Below are 26,784 nucleotides of genomic sequence, written 5' to 3'. Positions count from 1 at the left end.
TTGTGAGCACTTAAATGTCGGTTTCATGAGAAGCAGCTTCAGTACTTTCAGTGTTAAAGAGTGACTTCACTTCCCAATTTAGAGAGCGCGAGAGAGAGAGCGAGAGAGCGAGAGAGAGGGGGGAAAAAACGTCATCCGGTTATGGTCTGTGAGCAAAAAATTGTAACTGCAATGGTTTGCGCCATAGAGCCAATGCACCCCTGCATGCATTGAAGTGAGGTTAGAAGGCTAAATAAGCTGCAACATTGACAAAAACGACTAAATGACAAAAACTGCGAGGCTTCTGCAATGGACTGTACGATAAAGGTAGGTGTTTGATGGTTTTTAACACTGCTGCTGCTGCTGGTGAAAATGACAGGCGGCCACCCACACCAGCTCTGAGTCTGCTGAGTGAGAGAGTCGAGGCGGTGATGCGAGCTCCCCACTCTTTCCTTCTTGTACAAAATTTCCTCTTCCTTCCCGTTCGTGGTTGTATGTCGGCTCTATAATAACACAACTAACCACTACATCTTTACACTCAGATAAAAACACTAATTGGTGGCCGGTTATGCGCGTAAAAGAGGATTCCCAAACGCATTTCGTTTATTTTTTTCTTCTAATTGCTGTGTTTAATTGGAGCCCAGCCCGCACTATCCACGGAACCGCGACACAACAGCAAAAAATAACGAATGAAATCACTGAACATTTAGCGGGTTGAGAAACTTAAACGAGGAATAAATTAATGAAGGGATGCTGGATTTTATTGGGCGCACCAGGCAGGTGCCCCTGAAGGCGCCATGGATCAACTTGGATACAGTGAGAACCCATTTTTAACGAGCAGGAGGATCCATTTCCATCAGATGACTGGTATTTCACATTTCATACCATTACAGCTGTTTATCTTCTCCGGACGACCACAATGTACTAATTGCTTTGATTAAATTTCTTCGGGAAAAAAAATGCAGAAATAAATAAAGGCCTTCATGTCACGACTTCAAATCAAAAGAACTTCTTTTAATGACTGAAAACTGATTATTGCGCAACGAAAAAAGGCAAACATTTCTATCTGATTATAAGCCACAAATATACTAACTCATTTTATCGTTTGAACGAATGTGCGTCTAATGTGCAACACTCGCCTGCAGGCTTTTATTTTTTATTTCTGCATTGAATTATTCTTGCAATCTTCTGAATAATCTCTCCTAACTTCGACGCAATATTAATAACGCAATTCTTAATTTGTTATAAACCATTTATTATAACGAATGACTTGATATTTCAACCAAAATAAAGGCCGCCTTTGGTTAACTGTGAAACTAGAAAAAAAATGCATTTTAAAATGGCCTCAGTAGATTGAGGAACTAATTATTGTGCTCATGCCTCTCCTGTTTCGATTCTAAAAAAAAATATTTTTGGAGTGTAAAGTCAATCAAGTTACATTATTTGCGTTGTAAGATAAAGGGGAGGGAATGATTAAAGGGCCAGTGCAGAAAAATGAGGACCCCCCCCCCTGACACGAAGCCTTACATTTACTTAGTTATATTTTTATTTTATATTTTAGTTTTTTGGTGTTTAAATGCAGGCTCACATGGGGAATTCTTCGTTAATGAAACGTGATTATTTAGATAATGACTCTCTCACAGTGTGTCGCAGCAGATTGTGTGTTTTAGGTTATTTTAAGTATAATTTATAGCTGCAAACGGGAGCACTTGTCAGGTGTCGTTATCTGAACTCAGCAGGCTTCCTGTCTCAAACCTCAGACTTTCCGCACACATTTCCGCTCCGTGGACTAGAAAAAATGTCGAAAAGGCAACAAAGCCTCCCCAGAAAGAAACGACGTGGACAAACTGAGGCGTTGCATTGTTTAACTCTACGTTGTCCGCTCACAGGCTGGGAGGTGAAGGAGGACCGGGCCTGGATCTGTATCTGCGGCCTGCACAGGCCTGCGTGCTGCCAGGCTCCGAGCTGTGAAAACCGCACTGTTGTTTGTGTGGCAGAAAGTGCAGCTGCTCGGGCCTTTGCAAAATCAGCTTGCTTGCCTTAACTTTTACTTCTGCTTTCTGCCACTTGCCTCAGACATGGCGAGCACACAGGGCTGTGTCTTTGCACAACTTCATCTCTGTTGAATGTGCTCTCTGGGGAGGGAGACGCTGGGGACACATTCAGCTCATTATCTATAATATGTGCATTTGTCTACCACGATAAAACCATTTAAGTCGCACCAGACTTTAATTCTGACAAAATTAAATACATTTACAGCATAAATTCATGCAGTTAAGGCACAAATTGGTGCATAAAAAAAAATACCAGAATGCAGGAAATTAAGTGTTAAGTGCTCAAGTTGTTTTTGGAAATTGGTTTGGTTCATGTGTTGAAACAAAACCTGTGCCTTTGATCCTTCTATTGATTAGGAGTTGGCACCAGTTGTACAGATACCCTAACCCTTCTAGATACTTTGATTCTTGGAGTATCTGGAAGCCATTTGTGGCAGACCCACATGTAAACAGGAGCTCAGTAACACCTTAAAACTTTTGATTTCTACAAACACACAGTGAAGAAAGCTAAGAAAGAAGAGACCCACAAACTATTAAGTTATTATGAATCATGTGTGAATGGCACTGCTGTTAGTAGTCTGTTAAGGTCAGGTTTAGTCTTTAAAGTTTAAAATCGATCTGTGTTGATTTCACCTAAGATCTCCATCAGTCCAGAGCAGAATACGAGGATCATTTATCAGGCTGCAGTGCAGTTCACCTGTGAATCAGCTACTTAACACTTCACAAATAAGAAATTCATTAACAGACTTCAAATATGAATCATGTAACTGGTGCATGCATGGAAAAAGTTAACCACATCCTTGGTTGCAGTTTGAGGCAGTGATTCCCAACCTTTTAGGCTTTTGGCTCCTTTAAACAAAGCTCTTATGGTCCCTTGTCACAGGTATGTGTTTACTGTTGTGAACAGTTCAACCAAAGTTTCCCTTTGTTTATTTGAATATTCAGTAATTCACAAGAATAAATGGGGGAAAAAAGAGCACATTTCAGAAATGTGTTTTTCCTGCTCTCCTACTTCGTAAATCATTTTGCAGTCCCTCCAATTTATCCTGCCACCAGTTGGGAACCACTGTTTTTTTGTTTTATCAGGAGAGCTGAAATCTATGAGTCAACTGAAAGGAAATAAGTCTGCACCTATTTTGCTAATCAATTTTTAAGCCCCTCAAATTTGCTTTAACCATAGTAGAAAAAAGAATATCTTTGTGTTGTTTTTTAAATGTTGGTTAGACAAATATAAACATTTTATTACGTCGCCTTGGCCCCTTGGATTTTTCACAGTTCTCTGATGTTCTGCAGACTGAGTAATTAATTAGGAAAATAACCAGCAGATTAATCAATACTAAAAAAATAAAAAATAATCAGATCGTTGCAGTCCTAGTTAGCAGATGTGGTTTTGAATATAGGCTCCAACCAGGCAAAATAGGTCAGTCATGCTGCTGTGCCAGAAAACATTAAGTATCGCTAACTGAAAGAAACTTAACTTGTTTTTTAACTTTGTTTTTTTTTTTTTTTCGTAAAACGGAGCCCCAGAAGTCCTGAGAGGTGATTTTTTTTCTATCTTGTGCTAAAAGACAATTATTTGGTGTGCGCAAGATGAAAAAAATACCCACTTTTTATGTATTTTTCTGAACAAATTTTATTAGCTAATTCAAAGTCCCTGTCATTAAACATTGAGAGCCTTTGGGCTTCAAAACTAAACCGACACCCTCCGTATCTGATTCATAACATGACTACTGACTTAAAATATCTCATTCAGGCTGTGTTGTAATATCCCTTTTGATGTTTGATAAAAAAAAATACTTTAAAAGTGTAGGAACAAACAGTTGGAGGTGGAGCTGTTAAGGTTAGATAATCAAAGTCAAACATGGTGTTGTTGTCGTTGTTGTTGTTGTTGTTGTTATCCACCACTTCTCCTGCAGTTTAACTGTTAATCTAAAATGTTACTTCATAAAGATATACGAATCATGAACGTCTATGTCGTAAACATCAGGCTCTTTGGGCAAGACTGCATGATGCAACCACAAAGCTGCTGACTTTGAGCCAAGTGTTTCCGCGCAGGACTTCATGTTTGTGCTCTCGCAGCGAGTGAAAAGTGTTCACTATCAAACTGAACCTAACCGGTGTAAATTTTAGGACATCGAGGCACAAGCACAGCATCGGCCTCGAGAAGGTCATGTTTTCAAAAGCTGTTTTGTGTTACTGAGCAACAAGCTGAAGCACATTGAACAGGAAGTCAGTTGTGGCATTAGCGGTCAGGCCACATTTTGGTATATTTGTATCAGTGTGCAGAGGAGGGAGAGAGAGAGAGAGAGGGAGAGAGAGAGAGAGAGAGAGAGAGAGAGAGAGAGAGGGAGAGAGCGCAAGGGGAAGATAAAGAAAGAGCGGGAGTGTGAGTTTGTGGTTGTGAAAGCATGAGCTTGTCACTGAATGTACAAAAACTGCGTGTGATGAGCGGCTGTGTCACAGTAATATCAACAGTTTGAGTGTTGAGCACCAAAAAACTTTTTTGAAAAATCGTCTTTAACCACAACGTAAAACTTTTCACCATCGTGTCCTCTCATGAGAATTAGCCTGCTTTAGCCAACCGTTTCACTTCTGCACAGAGAGGAGGGCCTCTGAAGGCACTGAGAGCGTGAGAGGAAGAGTGGGGGGAAAAGGACAACACGACAGAAGTCAAACAAAGCAATCAAGTTGAAGAAGAAGTAAACACGGAGTGCGGTCGAAAGAAAGCTGAGCAGGGCAATAAGAAGTCCTGCGAAACACAAACACTTCTGTCACATGAAAGAATTCATGAAGTTAGCGTTGCAACGTAGATATTGATCATCGAAAAATGTGACACCTACTTCATTTAGAGTTTCCTTAATGTAGAACATAACCTCTTATGTTTCTATTCATGTACGGTGTTTAACATTTAAAGGGGAACTTCACTGATTTTACACAACACACGAATGTTTTTACAGGTCTTGCGCATGCGACTGCGGTACAGTATGAGATATTCACGGTACGATAACTGTCTCAGAAAATATCACAGTGTCACAGTATCACGCCACTACAGAATTATTATTATTATAACCTAAAAAAGAGCCTTAAAGGAATGAAAACAGAGGGGTATTTTTGGTTGATCAAATTTTTTATCACTTTAATTGAAACTTGAAAACATTTTTCAAATGAAAGTTTGTTAAAAGTGTCAGTTTTTAAAATGACTCAAATAAAGCTGAGATTCTCCGTCCAGTTGCATTTTTTTCCAGTATCATAGATATGCAAATGTACACCGTAAGATAACCGTCAATTTGAATGTCACGGTATACCTAAAAACCTGTATACTGCTGCAACCCTACTACTATGTTAAAACAGTTATTGCAAGTGTTTAGTGGAACAAGAGGGAACTGCGTCCAGTCTGATCATTTTTCTCAAGTGATGTCACTTGAGTCAGCCTCAGCTGGAACATAAAATTAAAGTTTGAACATAAAATAAAATCTCAAAGTGTGGAGTTCGAAAAGAAGTGAGTCTACCAGACCTCTGAAACCTGCTCCCTATCTTAGCTTGGGGCAACATTGGCTGCAACTAGCATAACACACCCCAATGTATCGTCATACAACAGTTTACAGGATATCTAACAAATAAGTGCCCTATGAATGGCGTTGTCACATTATTTGCTTACTGTAAAGTTACATACTTGAAGTTATGTTGGTTAGGTTTAGGAAAATAAAAATGGTGACTATGTACCTCACTTTACTTTCACTCGGGACGTGAACACCCATCTCTGGGTGAAAAGTCCTAAGTTTGTTTGAACCATCCTCCACAGGCCCTGATCATAAAGTGCAAAACGTGATGTGCGTCGCATTGGCTTTTTTTTTTTTAAAGGAATGTCACTAGTAAACGAACGCTCGCTGCGCCTTTTTATTGTTGCAAGGCAGCCACCCCATCACCTCCATACCCTAACCTTTCTCGGTTTTTAAAATCGTATTTATTTGACAGTAATTAGTATCTAGTTCCTAAAATTTTTGGCAGAAGGTACTTGCTGTAGCTCTGGTTGAGGGTGAGAGGCTGTCAGCAAATAGTTTGTTGGGCACAGGGAAGCGGAGATCTGTGTGGGTACATGAGGCCCTAAAAAAGAGCGTGGATCATGGGGAGTACCACCAGTTGGTCCAGGAGCTTCTCCTCGATGATGGCTGTTTCCAGGCATATTTTAGGATGACTCGGGGACAGTTTGACAACCTGCTGTCTATCGTCAGGCCTAGCACAACCAAAATTAATACTAAACACAGGGCATCCATTCATCCTGCCAAGCGACCGAGCACCAACAGTTTTACTTTCATTGTTTACTAACTGTAAACTTGTTGTTGTGACCACCACAGAAGGCCCGCCTCTCAAATCATCCAATTGGACATAGGGGAAAAGCGGAGATGATGTGGGGTGCTTTTCCGGTCTGAGTTGAAGTTTTTCAACTGGAGGAGTTCAGAGCGTTCTGGCCAAAATATCAGACGCCTAGAGCACAAAAACTTTAGGCCCTAGCAACACAAAAACGATTACAAAAAGGCACCTCCAGCTGCTAAAACACTTTGTGTGATTGAGGCCTTAAGCAGCCTTTTGCTAATTGGTCATGTGATCACGGCCTTCCCAAGCACAATATCAACAGTTAACAATTAATTGGTTAACGGCTGAGAATATTTTTGACTGGTTAGGCATGTCGGCCTTTGGGTTAATTCTCCTACTCTTGAGTTTACTGCACTGTGCACCACCTGGGTCAGGTGGGAGACAGACAGCCGGCTAGCCACATTAACATGTGAAAACATAGAGTCCACTTCCCACCCTCTGTTCTCTACTGGTTAGGTAGCCTTGGCTGCTCAGCACTGAGCACCAGCCAGATTGGGTGGTACCTCTGGCAGTGCTGCTCATTTGGTGATTACCGCTGGTAATGCCGTCTTGACCCAGCAGCATTGCAGTGGAATCATTGTGTTCACCCTCCGATCTCCCCCGAAATCACCCTGGTGAGTAAGCAGCTCAATTTTGAGCCACAAACCCCCTTTAGCATTGTCAACTATCACTGTTAGCTCTGTTAGCATTGTTAGCAGTGTCAGCATGGCTAGTGGTGCTAACAAAGTAAAGGGGTTTTGTGGCTCAAAATGATGCCGCTTACTCACTGGGGCGATGTGCAGAGAGACTGGAGAGTGGGCTCCATGTTTCCACACCCCGCCACAAATAAGCATCCTCGCTTGCTAACTTAGCCAAGGCTAACGTCAGCTAACCAGTGGAGACTGGAGGGTCGGCACTATGTTGTGATATGTTAACACAGCCAGCCGACTGTCTGTCAACAAAGCTGACAGAAAATAAAATAGAAAGATGTTTACATCGCAAAACATTGGAACATGGATAGCCTTTTGAAATGTGGTGCTAAAGCTCACACTGAATCACAGGAGCGCCTGACCAAAAATGTCAGTTTGCGTTTTTCTTTTCTTTTTTTTTTTCCAATTTTAGTTTTTTAATTAACTGGTCAGTTATTAGTCAATAGATGAACAGTTCACGAGAGCAGCCTGCACTGCCGAATATCTGACCTAACTGTTGGTAATCAAGTGGCATTCTGGGTAATTTAGCCGCAGAGAGAGAGAGAGAGAGAGAGAGAGAGAGAGAGAGAGAATAAAACAGAACAAAAAAAAGACAATATTGCTCTTTTTTTTAATGGTACATCATGACTTTAACAATGTTATAGGCGTACAATGCTAAATCTAATTTCATTTAAAACACAACACGTTATGTGTTTTTATCGTCTGGGTCTTTAAGTCGTGAGCAACTAATATCAGGTAATATTTGTTTGATGTGAAACACACAATGTGTTTTTTTTGTTTACTAAAACCTTTTGTTTGCTTAAAAAGGGAATATCCGTTACACAGCAGCAAAAGCTCCAGTTGCTAAAATCCCACACACACCGACTTCTGTATGAGTTTGTCTGCAGCCTTGAGGAAATGCCAAACTGTGTGCCATGCATTAAGAAGTGGTTTACAATGCTCAGGCAACAATTGAGCTAAAAAAAGCACAGAGGCAAAAAAAGAAAAAACAAAAAGAACAACACAATGCGAAGGCGGCACTTCAATCAAGGCGATACTCTTCTTGCTGTCCAATGAACCCGACCCCCTCCCCTCCCCAGACCACAGGCCTTTAGGGTTGTTTTCCAGCTTTAAAATGACCCACATTTTTACACTGTGCCCCCCTCCTCCACCATTTCCTCTCCCTTGGCCTGTGCCAAAAGGTTCCTCTGCACATGGCGGCCAGGTTTCCTGTAGGCCACTGAAAAAGCACGGCACTGACGTACAAGGCCCAAAGACAATGCTCTACTCCTCTAAACAAACACGCACTTGCACCCACTTAGAGTGCCGTGGCCACATCACACATGCACACACTTAATGTGAGCAGCAGGCAGAACAACAGGTCCAGTGTTTTGCCCTCCAGAGTGTGTGGGATGAAAGTGCCATCTTGGGGTGGTTTTGAGGCCTCACTGTAGGTGCTGAACACAGGAAGACGGATTTATAATCTTGATTAGACTCCACCTTGAGCTAACACCCCCCCCCGCCTTCAACCCCAATCCTAACGACAAAATAAAACTGTGGTTAAGGTTACTGATGTTCAAGATTAGACAGCCTCCTGACTGCCTAAACAGTTACTTGTGATTTCACACGTAAATATTTTTCTAAGTGGTTTGATAACCTGCTGTCTCTCTGGTTGTTTAAAAACATACCTTTAAAGTTGTAATCAATCACAGGGTAACTGCACTGAATCTTAAGCTTTTTTTGTTGTTGTTGCAGCAGTATTTTGGAGATTAAAAACAAAAGCATACAGTCAGAAGACTGCTAGTATGAATCTAGACAGAGTTTTTATGTTGCTCTACATATTCATAATATTTCCTGAATGGGAAAGTATACAGCAGAAGGAAGTGATTCATTTCTCAAGTTGTTTAATACATAGGTAATTTCTCTAAGCATTAAAGGAGCAGTATGTTAAATTTAGGGGGATTTAGTGGCATCTTGAGGTGAGGACTGCACATTGCAACCAGCTGAAATTTCTCCTGGTTTGGATTCCTTCAGTGTTCATTGTTCAAGAGGTTTTTATTGGGAGCTGAACTATCCACAGAGGTCTAAAAACACTGACTAAAGCAGTATCAAGTTACAAATCGGTGCTTCTCCAACGCTGTTGGCCTAGTACCTCCTAATGTGTGGTCACCTTTTTAATCTGATAACTTAAGATCTACATGTTCAGGAGGTTTTTACCAGGTGCCAAATTATCCGCAGAGGTCTCTTCCTCTCCAAAACAAACAACCCAGGTGACTAAAAACACTGAATAGATTTCACATTAAAAATATCAGTGTTTTGCGGGTGCCGTTCATTGCGGAGGGGCTGCTAAATATGTTGGCTGAAGCAAAAACACAGAAGATGCTATCTAGTGTTTGGTTTGTCACTTCTGGGACTGGCACTCTTTATTACATTTCAAACCCATTATCTATTGTTGGTGAGTAATTTTGTAACATTGTTTTTGCTGTTATAGTCAGTATTTTAAACAGATATGATTTCCTGTAATTTCTGTTGGTCTATCCTTTAAAAAAAATATGGTTATTGAATTTGTTGAATCACAAACAACTTCCACAAGAAAAGCAACAAACTTTAGTCTTTCAGTAGAAATTATGGGTGCTGTTTTCCTGTTAAAGTGAAGTTTAAAACAGGGACTTTGTTTATATTCACACACAAAACACAACAAGTTTTATTTTGAAACCTTGGATAACAGTAAAATCTTTCAATCTTCAGATATGTTGTGCTGTTACTATCACTCCGACAGCTCTTATAGCTAACAAGGTTTTACTTCTGTTCACCGAGGCATCTTGAGTGGAATAAACAGAGACTGTTGGAAAAAAAGACAGTTTCCACAGGTTGTGACCCGACACATTAATGTCAGACACTGACCACTGTGGCTCTGTTTGACAGGAAGCGCTGTCCGTGGTGAGTGAGGATCAGCCCATATTCGAGCCGCCCTACAGCGGAGTGCACATGAAGGCTGAGATGACATCGCCCGGCGGGTTCAGCCAGGCCTCCAAGCAGAGTCCCGAGCCCACCGAGCCAGAATGGGTGGGGTCGGCGGCGCAAAACCCTGGGAAAAGGGGCGAACACGTCAATGGAACCAGGTGAGTCAGGACAGGCCGAGGCCACAGGGGAAAAAGGGTTCCCGGATTATCTGACTGTAGCTTTGTCATCGTCCATGTCAACAATCTGGGTTTTCCAGACTCTAAAAATGTTTGTTTATTGTTCTCTTACCAAATGCAACCGTGCGTACCTTGTTGTTTTCCACCACTGATGAGTGGAAATGTTTGAATTCCAAATACGGTCTTCTTGGTATTTCAGCTTTAACTAAAGGTTTACATAACATCAGTAGTGGAATGAATGTTTACTAATTTTTAGCTACTTGTAATTTTGCACATTTTCTGCTAATTTATATTTGTACTCCACTAACTTTATGTGACAGCTATAATTACTAGCTACATTTCAGAGTAAGATTATAAAAAAAAAAGACAATTTTATAAAATATCACAGATTATTAAAGACTATTAAAGATTGTGACCCAAAAAAATCAGCACCTACTTGGGGGCCCCTCATCTCTATAAACAGATATCTGCATATGTATAAAGCATCTGCAGGCAACAGGACCAGATTTTGGAATGAGAAGCGTGTTGTTTCCGTTTGTAGTCCATTTTCCCAGTCGTGTTAACCAATCAGGTTTGAGCGTTTTATAAATGTGTCTGCATTCCAACATGCAGATATCTGTTTGTAGACATTAGCTGAAATGACCCTACATGGAAGAGGAAGTCTTGGGCCGGACATCTGCTGGCTACACCAGAATTCTGAAATGTTGGCGGTTGTTGCCAGAGGTTAAATCATTGTCAGACTGCAAACAACAACAACCGAAACAGCAAATAAGTTTGAGGGAAACATTATGCAGAGAGAATTACTAAGCCTAGTGAGGAAATGTTGCTAATGAACATATCACACAAGTTGCAAAAATGTTCTAAAGCCAAATCCTGTTCCTTGTTCCTAAACCTAACCACCAATTTGCGGTGTTGTACTGACGTAGTGCATTTATTTTGAAAGAGACTGAATGTAAACGTTAAATTTCCTGTGAAAACAGAAATGTATTTTGAAAGAAGACAACGCATGTAACAGGCAAAACTTGACACGACGTCCCAGAACGTCAACAACCAACACACCCAGGGGACCTTGCACGTCGTATGTGGACAATGTCGAAAGTCCATGATCAAACATCAGTATGTGACGAGGTTGGAGTGCGAATGTGTTCCTTAACCTTAAATTAAGTGTTTTGGTTGCCTAAACCTGAGACAGGAGTCTGGACACAGACCATACGTTCTGGTGTCAAGGTCCTGCACTTGGTACGCCCGCCATCCCCCCCAGCCATCTTCTTCCATAGTCTATGCAGTACGTGAATGTAGTGTTTCTTTACCTGAAATAAACTTTGTCCGAGAACATAATCTAGGCAGCGACTACGGTGCCACAAAAACGTAATTAAGAAAGTAGTTTAGCAACAGGCAAAGGTAGATTCGAGGAGACAGGGTTGGGGGCTTTCTCCTAGCTATTTGGGATCAGTAGGACCTGATGTAATAAAAACTGAACATTCTCAACTGTGATAAAGTCCCAATGTCCTCAAACCACTACTTCCTAATTACTGTTACTAAAATTGGTAAAATTTGTTGCCACATCAAACTAACCACATTATTCATTATAAAAAAAACAAGTTTCAACCATTACATTTGATCAGGTTTGGACCTTGTCAACTTTTGTGTCGGGATCGGCTGCAGACTGACTTGGCAGAGATGGCTGCCATCTTGTTTTTACATGGATTAGTGTCCTGTGCTCTTACCACCACTAGATGGCACAAAAAAGTGTCCACAACCGAGGACAACAGGTCTGAGTTAAGCAGAATGAAGTATAAGGTCAAGTAAACCCAAAATGTGATGTCCTCAGGAGGGTAAAATGTCACGTGCCTATTAATACAATCTAATAATTTCATATTATATCAGTCACAGGGTCCATGTGTCTACAGAAGGAGTACTAACACTTTTAATACCTTTGGCTGATAATACCTCTGTACTTTTACTGAAGCAGGATTTTGAGCACAGGACTCAATAGAGGGTTTCTACATTGTCGTGTTGGTACTTTTGCTTGAGTAAACTTCAACTGCTGCTATATGAAAAGGTTCTTCCAGTCCTTCCCCTGTAACTAACTATTATTTTCATTGTCGATTCATTATTTTCCGGTTTAACGGATTCATCTTTTTTTCAGTAAAATGATAGGAAATATTAAAACATGCCCTGTATAATTCCCCCGAGCCAAGGTGACATCTTCAAATAGTTTGTTTTATCCGTCCAAAAATCCAAAGCAACTCAGTTTATTATCTTGTATGACAAAGAAAAGGAGCAAATCCTCACTTTAAAGAAGCATGAAACCAACAAATGTTTGGCTTTCTTTATTCAAAAAATGACGAAGGCAATACTCAATTATCAAAACAGCTGCCAATTAATTTCTGTCAATTGTCTAACTGATTAAACGACTAATTGTTACAACTCTACCTACAGATGGAATCAACCAGATACACCTGGTAGTTAGCAGGTGTAAATATTTACTAACAGCTAATCTCTATATAAAGACCAGATTGGGACGTGCAACCATGTTAATTTAGAGATACTTAGATCTACATCTCGAAAGCCTTCTCTTTATGACCTTCTCACTGGTATGGTGTGAAACAGATTGGGACTGAACTTATCTTCTCTCAGCTATTAGCAAACACTGCAAGAGGAAATAAACTTGCACCAATTGAAACTGTGAATTCTACAACCAGATCAGCAGCCACACTAAACTTATCATACTTCTCTGACACTGAATAACATTTACAACATTTATAAGATATTTGAATGATCTTACTACACTTTTCTCATCTATCTGTTTTAGCCGTGAGTCCCCTGTGGACTGCAGCGTCACCAAACGCTCCAGACACGTGAGCAATGACAGCGCCCCGATGCCATACCAGGCCTCGTACCCGGAGCCTCGCGTCAGCCCCCAGACGGCCACCCCACCCAGCAGCACCACAGAGGAGAAGAGGGTCATCGTGCCAGCAGGTGAGCTGAGTCACTCGACCTCAGTCACCCTCCAGTCTCACACAAGAATGACGCCATCACAGGACAGTTTCCCAAGAGCTGGCACACACTGAGCTTGTGTAACATTAATAACTGAATCAGAGAGCAGCACCGCATGTTTTTCCTCCAAACTACCACCGCCAATTACTGCTCTTCAGAGTCACAGCTGAACAATAGCAGGTTTCTGGTTGATCATGACATCAGAGTTTAAAATGAATTCTATTTAAGAAGTGTGAAGTCTGAAGAATAAATGTAGCACTCAGGAATAGAGGTGTGATGAGCAGGTGCTATCTTTTATCATGTTCACTGTCGCTACAAAGAGGTTTTTTTCATGTTTTAAAAAAAGCATTTTCTTGAGCCCACATGGACATTAAGATATTAACTTTCTTAAAGTATAAAACTGGCAAGAACTGACTCCATTCTTCTTATCAACAAGTCCCACAAATCTTCCTGTCTCCTAGAAATTAAGTTTATATACAACTAATTTAAAACAGCAAATATGTAATAGCGAGCAAATCACATTTTCTCAGTGGAAGGTTACTTTTGAAATGTTACAGGTTACTAGTTACTCAGTTGAAAATGTATTAAGTAATGTAACTTATTTGGTTACTTTTCTTACAAATGTTTTTAATTAAAGCTGAACATTTTCCGGAAACAGGCTATCCTAAAAGAAGGTGTTACTGCTCGATGAAATGATGGAAAGCAGCAGAAATAATATCACATACAATCTTTATACCAGAAAGAATATATCCAGATGATTACAGCCCCTTGTAATCATTGGTAACTGTATTTTAATTACATATATTTTTTTTCTCAGTAGCTGTAACTGATTGCACTGACATTTATTGTGTAATTTAATTACATTAGTTACTCACTCATTGCTCATGGAACTAGTACTCGCTCCTGTGTAGTTACAGGTTACTAGTTTCTCCCCAATACTGCGTTTTCTATTGACATAATGAGGAAATGTTACGTTAATTTTATTTTAGGTATACATTAACCAATAACTGCTGTCAATATCACAACACATGTAGATACCAGGGCAATGACAGACAGCTAAATAAACAGAACAGAGCATAATAACAAAAACAAAATCTACCTGACTTTCTCTTGATATCATACCTCATATAACAAAACCCTACTGTTATGACAAAGACAGTAACAGACATATACACCACTATTCATGTACAATGTTTCTCAAACGTGCACTGTAGAGTAAAAATGAAGACAAAATACAAATTCATATCATTTTTCTAGCTAAGCTGCGCACCTCCTTTCTCACCTCAAGCATGATGTAACCTGCCTCCTTCATCGCAGCAGAGAGCTCCACAGATAAAATCTCTAATAACACGTATTTTCATTGCTGAGTAAAAACAGTGTGGTGGCTGCAACCTAACCGCCAATATCTTTTTAGCAGCAGTGCATGTTGATAAACCACAGCTGCCTTTAAATGTGATTAAAGTTCTGCCCATATTAACGTCAAATGTTGATAATGAATGCATCAACAAAATATTCACTGACAGCGTATTTCGGTTTTCTACCAAAATAGATGATCTTGCAATACAGTATCCACTCGTAGTGGGGTGGAGTAGTTTTTTCATACGTCATTTCTAGGACCAAAACCAAAACAAGCACCCCACCAACAAGTTTTGACTGTATCCAAAGTCTGATATATTTTATTTCTCTGTATCATAGAGCTCCATTGTTGTCCAAAAGCACATCTGGGAGCCACACTATTTTATTTCATTACAATGAACCTGGGAACTCTAGTTTATTTTGACTCACTGTATTAATCCGCAGCTGAACTTGTTCCTCCCAAAATGCACCATTTACTCTCATCTGAATCAAACTGCTTGGAGTTATGAAGTATTTTTAAAACTACTGATGTGTGTCCCATTTTTAAAGATGCACACTTTCAGTAGGAACATTAGAGCTTCGGGCTGAGTGCCACAGGAAGTCAGAAAGTATTAAGAGACGGACTAAGTCATTCTCCTGAGGCTGGTTGACAATATGAAAAGTGCAGAACAACGCCAGCCTCATTCTTCAAAACAGAGACGACATATCCTCCAGTTGAATGTGACAACAAAACAGGAAGGATGTGTCATTGCTTTACAGACATTCAAGGTAACATTTGTCCAAAAACACTCATAATAACACCAGCGCTCTTGAATCAAGTCAAAATCCTAACTTTAAAATACGCTCTGTGTTTTCACAGGGATATATGTAGAGATGAGTGGCCTCATATTTGGTCTGAACCAACTTTTGCCACAGCTGAACTGTGAGCTCAGTAGATTTCCCTTTTTCTTTGCAGAGGAAAATTACTTTCATGCATCTTGGAGCAAAGACAGTGATGTGTCATTACTATCCGAGTAGTCATAGTCAAGGTTTAGACTGCACTTGGTCCATTTCATTCTTGCTATGAGTCACTGCTCCAACCATGTAAAAACTAACCTGATGACATGTGATATGTTCACGCTCTTGCACACTTTCCATACTGTTATCATCCACTGAGACTCATAATATAAGCAGTTCAGAGCAGCATGTTTCAGTGAGTCAGTCTCTATGAAGGTGTCTCACTTCAGACGTGCTCAAAAACAGTTGCAGACACATTAAAACTTAGCTCAGGTCTAACGAGATTCTTCAATGAGTCACCAGCGCCGGGTTATTCTGCTTCATAATACACGGATGTTGCATCACAGTGGCATGTGTTAACCAAGGACTATCAGGACACGAGGGTGTGGTGGTTTCTCTTCACGTCTAAAGCTCCTGCCTAATATTACGGGCAATTTACAGTCATTGTTTGCTACTGGAAATGAGCTTGCCTTCCTGAATCAGACTAGTGATTGTTGTACCAAGACACTGACATCGATTTCAACCTAAAATTTAGTTATTAAAGTCTTACAAATGTCTCATTAGGGTCAGTCAAAACAATACAAAAAACTATAATACCTATTAATGTAAATGTAGAAAAGAGTTTGTTGTTTACCAAGAAAATAAAACAGAGCCTAAGGTTTAGTAGTGAAGCAACATCTGATATTATAAAAAAAGAGTGATCTAAAAAGCATGTGTAGAAGTGTAAAACTATTTAGTATCAACCCCGTCTCTGAGAACGTATGACTGGACAGGATCTTTAAACTTCAACCATAAATATATTAAATTGCGCTTTAGTGCCTACGTGCAGATATTGTATTGAAAGAGCAGAGATTATTATACAAACATAATTTAGAAAGACAGGGCTGAGCATGCAGAAAGGCTATCTAATGCAATAGCAGTTTTAATATGTTACATTTATAATTTTAAAGACAAGGTATAGGATAAACAAAACGTCACTACAAAAATCTTTTACTGCATTATGAAAAATGTTTCATTAATGAAAAGAATAATGAAAAAGAGCATTAACTGCTCTCTCAAACCAGGGTATATGCACATTTAAAAAAAAAAATCACATTTAAGGCTTGGTTAAAATTGGCAAAACAATTATGCATTTTGCAACAAAAGCAACACAATTGGCACAGATGTAGGTTTATATGCTATTAAAGGTGTACAAAATTAACCTTTAATAACATAGGAAGGTCATGGTTCAGCTAAGGGATCAGCTTAAACACCTTGGCAATCATCATGACTCATAAAATCAGTTTTACACATCATTCAGGCATATTTAGCACCTGTTTGGCAGCCATTTTGAAAAATAGGGTCAAATCTACGGAACCATGATATCTATCTCTTTTTAAAACATATAAACCTACATCTGTGTCAAATGTGTCGCTCTAACCACAACTGTCATACTTAGCTGCCCCAGTATTGGGGCTCGGTGACGTTCTTTAAATCATTTACTATGTTAATATGTTTATTATTTATCCAATGCATCTCCAAAATCATGCATTAAACTATAATCAAAGTGTTTAATGCAGTAAACTGTGTTCCACTGTTATGTTTTAACATAAAAAAAACCTTTTCACATCCAAAACAAAACCTTAACTATTTTTTTTTTGTTTTTTATAAATGTAGTTTGCTTTAAATCCCTAATTTGGAGAACAGAAATGTGTACAACGATAAAGCAATATGCAATACAATGTTATTGCCCATACCTGTTGCACATAAACATTAACAGGGTTTCTCAAAACCGCCACAAATATCACACTAAAGGTCCCTGGGGCTGTCTTCAGCTCAGCAGTATCGGTAATTATTTGTTTACTTCCTGTTACCTTGAGGGAAATCATGAGAGCAGGTGGCAGGTTGTGACAAACCAGGCCAAACGTACAGATGCAGACAATAAATTAAGAAAATCACAGTTTATTTTAATATGCAACTTTAAGTTGTGTCTGTCACTGTGATTTCAGCCTCCTCTCAAAATTGAACACTTTTCATAATCAGAAATAAGAATTTAAGGTTTCAATCAAGGCAGTTCCACAATTAATCGACTTTTTTAAAACTACAAAATATGCACGACACACACACAAAAAAAGTTTGAATAAACCAGGCATTGGTTTTCACAGAGTTAGTAAACCCATCCAACCACCCACTTCACAGTCAGTGTCACAACTGGTACTCATATCTGAGTTGTTTCCGGTGTTATTCAGCACTTTCATGTCCCACAAACAAATCATGTTTGCCCAAGGGCTCTACTTCTGTATCATGATCTTTACTCCATCCTCTCGTTTTCTTTATGAGCATTTTTATTAAGAGAACCAAAAGAGAAGCATCTCTCAACATGTAAAAGACCAGATAATACATGTTTCATCCAAAAAAAGCAGCATGGAAGCACTCAGATTCAGTATTAAGAATTTCAGCAAGCCACAGCTGGTATATAAAGGTCAATCCAGACATGTTTTAAGACTAATATTAAAAGTTTAATTGTAACAAATTCAAGTTTACAACTACATTTTCTCACTCTCCCTTGTTGATAAATCCAGAATCTGTGAATATGCAAATATTTTCCACTTTGATGTCATGAAGATGTCATGTAGATGAAGCTGGAAGATTACACACTGGACCACCACCACCAAAACAAACAAAAAAAAAAAAAAACAGTCACAAGATGTCACAAAATGATCATGTACCTGCACGACTTCAACTGAGCTCAGATAAAGTCACGTCCTTTAGCAGATGAATGCTTTAGAGTCAAATTCTGCACAAATCATTGTGCACAGTGATATAACACGCAAGCATTTTTGTAGCAGTTTTGAGCAGGACTTTAAGTAAATGCAGGGACACTGTAGTTGGGGGGAAAAGTGGGACTAATTTCCCAGGGTCCCAACTGGAGGGGAAAGCCTGGAATAAAAAAAAAAATTTGTTTGCAATTTTTTTATTTCTTATTAATTAGTGTCATAAATAAATCTATTGCAAGACTAGACTTTGTATTTAAAAAGCAGTGGAGGCTTGGGCTGGGTATTGCCACTAATTTCCTGAATCGATTCAATGGGGATATTTCAGTTACAGTACCAATTTTTGCTAGAATGTGAAAGAGATTGTAAGAGAACTAATACTGTACATTTTACAAAAAGAAAAATGAAGCTAACAGTTACAGATAAAAGAACCAGTAACGTTGGAGCTGCTCAAGACTACGGTTGTAAATACTTTAGCGCCACGGCACGTTTACTACCGTCAAGATTAACAGGGTTGAAGCTCCACACATCCATGGGAAAAGGTGTGTATCAAAAGATCGATCTCAGATTTTATGAATCCATATGGGGTCTTTCAAATGGAGATCGATTTGAAGTGGATGGATCGATTATTTTTACTCAGCCCTATGAGGCTCTCTGAGGCCCCTCTTGACCCTTAAATTTGTCTCTAAACACAGCTACTGAAGAGTAGAGTGACTGACTGCTTATGCTGCAGGAGCACCAACACACACTGTCATGTCTTCTCTTAAGAAGGACAACTGGGGTTCCAATAAGAAAAGAAAGGAAGAGCAAAATGACATTGTAAAAGAAACTCAGAAGGTGCATGACAGATACATGGATCAGGAGAGGAAGGGCGGGGGTCCCATAGAGACTGCTTATTCACAGGGCCCAGAATTTGGTGCTTTCTGATCATGTCTGCACGATTCCTAACTCTGCAACTTCTACAACCTCCTCTTCATGACTCTGTGAAGGCCAGAACCGCATCCATTTAATTCAAAAGTCCAGATATAATGTGTAAATTTTAGCCAGCTTAAGGATCTTAAAAAAAAACAAACAGTCCTCCAAAAAAGTGAGACTGCATGTTACAAGTCCGTATACCCAGTACTGTTCTGATCATTTTTGTGCTTCTGATGGCAGATCCAGAGGTTTGGTCACAGGACCACGTGCGGCAGTGGCTGGACTGGGCCATCAAAGAGTACGTCCTGGAGGAGGTGGACGTCATTCTCTTCCAAGCGCTGGACGGCAAGGCCCTGTGCAAGATGACCAAAGATGACATGATGCGTCTCACGTCGGCTTACAACGCAGACATCCTGCTCTCACACCTCAATTACCTCCGGCAGAGTAAGGCTGGCCTTGTGTCTGACAACAGCTGATAACAGTAGTCGGTTCTTCTCCCCCGACACTGATTTGAACAATGTAAAATGGCCTTCATTCTTCTGTGGCCACAAATATTTTCCCTGCATGTAAGCGGGACTAGAAATAAAACAAGACATAGATATGTGGAGCTGAAAAGATTTAACAGCCATCAGGCCTGTCAGTGGACATAAAATTGATCATAATTTGATTATTAATGACTGCAGATAGATAGATTATATAATTCAAAAAAGCTAAATACGGAATAAAAGAAACCTTTACATTCTCTATAAACACGTTGCAACACACTACAGGGGCACTTGTACTGTACAAGATCATGATGCCATTTGAGGCTGAAGCTTGTCACGTTGTTGAGTTCTGAATTTTCCTGTCTTCAGTAAGTGTTGTGACCACTGTTCCTCTTTGCTAGCAAAGGTTTCCTGTATTTGGCTTATAATATGTTGTCATGATTTCTGATACTTGCCACATTACATAATTTTGAAGGATTATTGCTTCTGCAAATCCATGTTACAAATGCAGCTAAAAAAGACAGTAACCGTGTTCTAACCCAGTTTTCGAGGTAGCATTACAACATAAAAGAGATGGACAAAATGACAGTAACATCTTATCATGTAAAATAATCCAGTACTACAGAACACCACAAACTGAGTCCTCAAAAATACAAATGAACTCCTCTCTTGTCTTGCAATGCCTTTGATGTCTATCCTTTATTTCAAAAGACCACTCATGTCAAATTCCACCCCAGTATGATTTTTGTTATATCCATTTTAACAGAATATAATCTTGACTTTTTTTTTTCTTATTTCTGCTTCAGGTAGCCCTACGTTCTCGTATTCCACAACTCCCACCAACACCACACCGCCACAACAGCCCAGACTACAGGTGAAAGCAGGTGAGCTCACCTACTTGCCATCGAAAGCTCTGAAAACCTCTCTCAGTCAGTGTCTTGATGGGGTCCTTGTTTTGTCCTTCAAATCTGACCCAAGTTTTAATGAGGCAGATTAGCTGCATTAACCTCTTTATTATTAATAACTAAGGGTGCTTTCACACCTGCCCTGTTTGGTTCGGTTCAATCGAACCCAAGTTCATTTGCCCCCTAAGTGGGCAGGTGTGAACACAGCAATCGCACTCAGGTGCGCACTAAAACACACAAACTGAGACCTTCTTGAAGAGGAAACATGAGCATGTTACAGTCCTGGAGGATTATTAATGTGCACCTCCTCCTGTACTGCCTTAATATGCACATTCAGCACATCCAATGCATCAAAACATTGTTTTCTAGTTGGAGCCGCGCCTCGTTTTCAAACTGTATGGTTTGACTAAAATGAACAATGACAGCAATATAGTCCACGATGAGCAGCGCTAAAATCAACCTGCGTAGTTGTCCCTCCATTGTGACATTAGAAAGTGTCACACTGATCTTGCAAGTGTACTCTTCTTCAACGTTTGCTTTACTTCCTGGATTTTTCCCACATGGAAATTCTGACCAATCAAGAGCAGCTTTCTCACACAAGGCATTTGATCTGGTCCGCTTGTAAATGCTGCCATGAGAACACGAACCAACTCTAGGCAATTATACAACTTTGTCACAAAATTAGTCCCTGATTCAGACCAAAGCAAGACAACTCTAGGTCTGACAGCACCCTAAGGAACTGTGAGCAAACACTTGCTTATCAAAATATTCAGCAGTTACAGAGCAACATTATCATTCATATGGAGTCGTGTATCTGGCCACCTACTGAGTGTAGCCAAATATTCACTTAGCTCTATCAAATCCTGAGAGAAATATCTGGCTGTTATCTCGCTTACAGTTTCTATCTGATGTTTGGTGTTGGACGGGTCGTGCACAATAGGATTTCAGTGCCTTTTCACTACTTTACAAATTAAGGATTCTACACACAAACCATATCAACATTTACAACTGCAGTTGAAACAATTAGTCAAATGATCAGAAATTCATTGACAACTGTTTAATTTCTTAAGTCATTTTTTTATGCAAAAACATTTCATGGTTCCAACTTTGTATATAAAGACATACATACTCCTTTTTTATTTTTAATTATTTTGATTTATTAAAGTGTCTTAAAAATTTCCACGAGTACTTTTACATTTAATGCTGAATACATTTTCACTTAAATAACACTTTCAGTGCAGGACTTTCACTATTTTTACAGAGTGGCAGCATCACAAATGTTTTGCCATTGCTGGTTTTTAGTTTTGCATGTAACGCCAGTACTGACACTCTGGAAAATCATGTTTACTTAAGTTTATTCAACAGTATGTTGATTTGACTACTGCAGAAGTTCTTCTTCTTAAAGCCTCTTTTTGGACATCTGGGTAAGAGCAGATTTGGATGGTTAAAATCATTTGGTGCGTCTGGAGTTATGTTAACGGGACAATTAAAAGAAAATATAAAAGAAATTTAAGAGAATGTTGCTGCATGAGGCCCATTATATGACACACTGCACAACACATGATATACCAGTAAATGGTAAAGAAGCAGGGGTGAGAATCATCAGAGAATCCACGATAGGATATTTTCAGGATACTTAATTCAGTATCATTGTAATAAAATAAATTGGGATTTATTACCTTTTTTAAGCAGTAAATTATGTCCTCAAAGGAAAACTTTGTCAACATCTGTTTTATTTAGTAAGATAAAGTTTTCAGTCTGTTCATCTCACTTCAGCCATTTTTTTGCAGCAAAATGAATCTAGTTGACTGAAAAAGCAACAATCATATTATTATTCCAGTAGGCTGCCTAAAGTTTAATATGTATTTGTCATATTAATAATTTATACAATAGAAAAGAGATTTTTGGCGCTGTGTGACGACATTCCCACACACTGCTGTATGTCATTTTTCAATCCATTATGAGTTAACAGGCTTTACTCAGTATGATTTAAATACACGATGAAAATGTATTTTTCTGAAACAAACACTTTTCTTTCAGTATTTCATGTTTCATTACCATTTTTCCATCAGTCATACTGTCTAGATCTGTGCAAATGTTTCTGGGTGTGATTCAAAGCTCAGAATTCAGGGTCTCATTCTTAAACACATCACAAAAAGCTGCAAACTACTTGAATGATTTAGGGATTTAAGAATAATGTGTTGAGTTTCAGAACTGTGTTACATAGTTTCAAGAGTCAAAACGGTGCCTTGGTACAACACTGGCCTCAGTTGACAAAACTTTGACGAGTCCAAAACTCAACAGCCAGTTTCAGACAGGAAACAGCTGCACCGGCGCAGGAAATGGGGGTATGGGTCCTGCTCCTGGGACACAATTCACAATCTTGTGGCAACAGGGGTGGCCTGAACAAAAGAACACTTGCCCAAGAAACTGGGGGTCATCTTCAGACCTCCAAACTCTTATCGTCTTGGTCTCCATTTACTGACTTCCTTCCTAGTATAGCTGAACTGTCCCACTGTCCACTTCAAAGCAATTTTATGCCACGTGCCGGCCAATGTCTAGTCTCATCCTTGTTGTTTTTGTGCGTACAGAGAGCGGTTTTGATGAGATCAGCTGCAGGAACAGCTGGCCGACAAACACCATGAGCACAGTGCCGAAAGGTAAGACGACAAAAAACAAGAATGACATGAAACTAATGATCATAATTCCTTTTTAATGCATGAAGAACTGCTGGTTTTACACAGAAATTGACTTTGTAAATCCAAAATTAGGCCACAGCTGAGGATCAAACAATTCTGTGAAGTTATTTTATTTTCAATTTTTAGGTCCCTCCATGGAGCACCAACACAGCTCGAGAGTGACAGAGCCTGCTCCAAGAATTGTGCAAGGTAAGAAGGTCACTTGTGCCAAATATTTTAATATATTCATAACACAGGGACCTTTAAAGCAGGTCAGTTACTACAGACTAACACAGTGCTGGAAATGATCGCTTAAACCTCAGAAGCTTCATTTAAATCCCAGTCAATATTTGCTAATCAGCACTTAACACAAAGCACAGCTGGGCAGATGGGAATCTTATTAGTTTTGGGGGTATTTAGCCATAAACCAAAGTACTGGACATTTCCTTTTTCCACAACAATCAAAAAGTTTTTGAGGTTCAGAGGTGACAAGTCAACTTTATCCCTTTCTTGATACGTCTACAAAGCTCTCACTGATGGACTGCCGATGAGCAAAATTAAGAGTCACTTAACAAAATGGAGATGTGAGCTGTGATTTAAATATATTTCACTCCACCTAATGAGTGCCTGCCTTCAAGGAAATATTGATGTCAGTCTGAGTTACTTTTCTTTTGATAGCCTGACACCCATTAACCGGAAACTACTTCATTTTTAAGACGAACAAAAACACGCTAAATAACGTGAAATACAAGAAGCCTTTCCATTTAGTCCATTTAGCGCCATTGACAAAGTGTGAATTGGGATGCTGGAGCAGCTGGTTAGCCACGTTAACATTCCAAAACATAGTGCCCACTGCCCACCCTCTGGGTTCCACTGGTTAGCTCGCCTTTGGCCACTCTGTACTATGCACTGTCTGGGCTGGGTGGGAGCTAGCTAATGGCGCCACTCATTCAGCAATTCCTGCTGGTAACGCTGTACCGTCACTGGGGCGATGTCACCAGCTGCTGCAGAAACATGGTGCCCTACCTCTAGTCTCCCAGTTTCATTTTGAGTCGCAAAACCCCCTAAGTATTTTTAATTATGTTGGCACCACTAGCCATGCTGACATCGCTTACAGTGCTAACTGAGCTAACGCTGATAGTTAACATTGCTAAAGGGGGTTTTTGGCTCAAAATTGAGCTGCTTACTGACCGGGCGAAGACAGGGGGAGACCAGACGGTGGGCAGAATGTTTGCACACCAACGCTGTTGGGATGTGAAGGCGTTCCTAGCGGTAATTGCTCAATGAGGGGTGCCCCTTGCTAGCTGCCACCAGACCTGAGTGGTACGCAGTGCAGTAAACTAAAGCGCAGCAACAGTAACCTATAGACCGACATGCATAACCAGTCAAAAATATGAAAAATACATTTAATTGGTTGATTGTTGAGAATTTATTTTTTGACATCCCAAACTGGAACAACACGTATATTAGAATATAATGCATGTGATGTCAAACAGCATGGAGAGTTTTATCTAGTCTTCAAGTCCCTTCAGATGAAACATTAAGGTTAAAAGATTTACTAAGTAACGTCTGCAATAAAATGTAAAAATAATATGCCTTTTCTTCTTTACAGACCCGTATCAGACATTAGGGCCCATTAGCAGTCGGCTAGCCAACCCAGGTAAGACTCTAAACCACCACAAGATAAACCAACAAGGATGACACAAATGAGGCCTTTACACTGTCTGCTTTGGCAACATGTGAAAAAGAAAAGCAAGCAAGGGCTGGCACACACGCACTTACTTTCCAAAATGGAGTAAACGTCAAGCAACACCTGTTGTGTCAGCAGAATTGCATCACGCTTACGCTGAGACGAAATCTGGCTTCCCTCTCACCAAAGTGACTGTTTGCCCTGCTGTTTCCTCACAGAAGGCCAAGCCCTCAGCTCATCCAAGAACCGAACAGGCAAACAAAGTCCGTACAAGCTCCCTGACCCCAGCGCTCACAGGCCTGTGGGTAGGTGTCTGCCCTGATGTCTGTCACTTCCTCCAAGCCACACAGTGAAAAGGTCACATTTGGTGGAAAAAAAAAGCTGACTGAGATTTAGATGTGTGTCGCAATACTGTTAGGACAGAAACCCATCTACAACAAAACTCCTTAGTATTCTATTACAAGAAAAACTGGGGAGCTGTCCAAGGTCCTGGAATAGCTGCATTCATCAAGTGGAGTTAAAATCATTGTTTTTGTTCCTTCAATCATTATTCTTATAATAATTTTAAAAGGCTACCAGCTGCTCATGGCTTGATATCTACACAGATCATTACTTCCTCCAACATGTTTTAAATTGCAAATAAAAAATTAAAGACATGAACTTTTCACACAGTTACTGGTATTTGTGTGCATCAGTACCTGACTCATCAACTCTCCCTCTTCATTTATCCTCCCAGGCTCGGGGCAGATTCAGCTGTGGCAGTTCCTGCTGGAGCTGCTGTCCGACAGCAACAACGCCAGCATCATCACCTGGGAGGGCACCAACGGCGAGTTCAAGATGACCGACCCGGATGAGGTGGCCAAGCGCTGGGGCGAGCGCAAGAGCAAGCCCAACATGAACTATGACAAGCTGAGCCGTGCCCTGCGCTACTACTATGACAAAAACATCATGACTAAGGTGCACGGCAAGCGTTACGCCTACAAGTTTGACTTCCAGGGCATCTCGCAGGCACACCAGAATCACGCAGCGGAAGGGGGGATTGTTAAGTACCCAACTGAGATGTCTTACGTGCAGCCCTACCACAGCCACCAGCCCAAAATGAACTTCATGGGTGGCCATCCTGCACCTATGCCCGTCTCCCCCGGCAACTTTTTCAGCCCTCCGTCTACGTACTGGAACTCACCCAACAGCCCCATCTATCCTGGGTCAGCCATGACCAGACATCCCGCCACCCACTCCCACCTGAGCTCGTACTACTGAGGACGATGCATTTCACACCTGAACGGGACAAAACAAGAGACGAATGCAAACATTCACTCGATCCAGGATGCACCTGAGCTGAACCCGTCTGAAATGAAGGTGATATGACGCTATGGTCTGTTTTTATAAAAAGGCATTATGATGTTGTCTCTGTCACATTCCTTCTCAAAAAGGACAAAACGTGAGGGTAAATTAACTGCGAGGAATGGAACAGTTTGGTTTTCTTCCCGAGATTTTTATGAATACACTGATAACACACTGTATTAGCGGTTATTCAGATGTTATGAAACCAAGTTTATTTTGTAAGTACTTTCATTTGTTCCTGTTGTAAAGACCAAAGTCATAGCCTGTACTGTGCGAGTGGCACAACAGTTCTGAAACCTTGTTCTTTCCCACTTCATAGGTCGAAACAACAGTTATCACATTCAATTACCTGACATTTGTAAAAGAGAAATTGTACAGAATGGTTATGTAGCAATGTAACATTTAGTCATGATGTAAAGCTAATAAATGATGCTTGTATCTGAAAAA

The 26,784-nt window shown here is 40.1% G+C and overlaps 1 protein-coding gene across 4 annotated transcripts; it reads left to right on the top strand.

The window, feature by feature from the left end:
* The first annotated feature begins 119 nt into the window (after positions 1 to 119).
* fli1rs (Fli-1 proto-oncogene, ETS transcription factor-related sequence) lies at positions 120 to 26,784 on the top strand. Of its 4 annotated transcripts, none has more exons than XM_033639560.2 (10): positions 120 to 306; positions 10,001 to 10,197; positions 13,031 to 13,197; positions 19,476 to 19,679; positions 20,527 to 20,604; positions 23,217 to 23,285; positions 23,451 to 23,513; positions 24,916 to 24,963; positions 25,212 to 25,298; positions 25,730 to 26,784. In XM_033639560.2, the coding sequence occupies exons 1-10, from the start codon at positions 289 to 291 to the stop codon at positions 26,251 to 26,253; spliced, it is 1,455 nt and encodes a 484-aa protein (XP_033495451.1). In that variant the 5' UTR covers positions 120 to 288; the 3' UTR covers positions 26,254 to 26,784. The 4 variants fall into 4 exon arrangements, with proteins under 4 accessions (XP_033495451.1, XP_033495453.1, XP_033495454.1 ...); XM_033639561.2 differs by lacking the exon at positions 120 to 306 and adding an exon at positions 451 to 846; XM_033639562.2 differs by lacking the exon at positions 25,212 to 25,298.

Source organism: Epinephelus lanceolatus, chromosome 10 (genome assembly GCF_041903045.1).
Source record: "Epinephelus lanceolatus isolate andai-2023 chromosome 10, ASM4190304v1, whole genome shotgun sequence".
Classification (NCBI taxonomy): Eukaryota; Metazoa; Chordata; class Actinopteri; order Perciformes; family Serranidae; genus Epinephelus; species Epinephelus lanceolatus.
This window is presented reverse-complemented; position numbering and strand designations above follow the sequence as displayed.

Excerpts from the sequence above, each read along its gene's own strand:
- fli1rs (XM_033639560.2), top strand. Across the intron at positions 19,680-20,526 it reads CCTCAATTACCTCCGGCAGA|GTAGCCCTACGTTCTCGTAT; the intron begins GTAAGGCTGGCC and ends TTTCTGCTTCAG. Across the intron at positions 23,514-24,915 it reads TGCTCCAAGAATTGTGCAAG|ACCCGTATCAGACATTAGGG; the intron begins GTAAGAAGGTCA and ends TCTTCTTTACAG.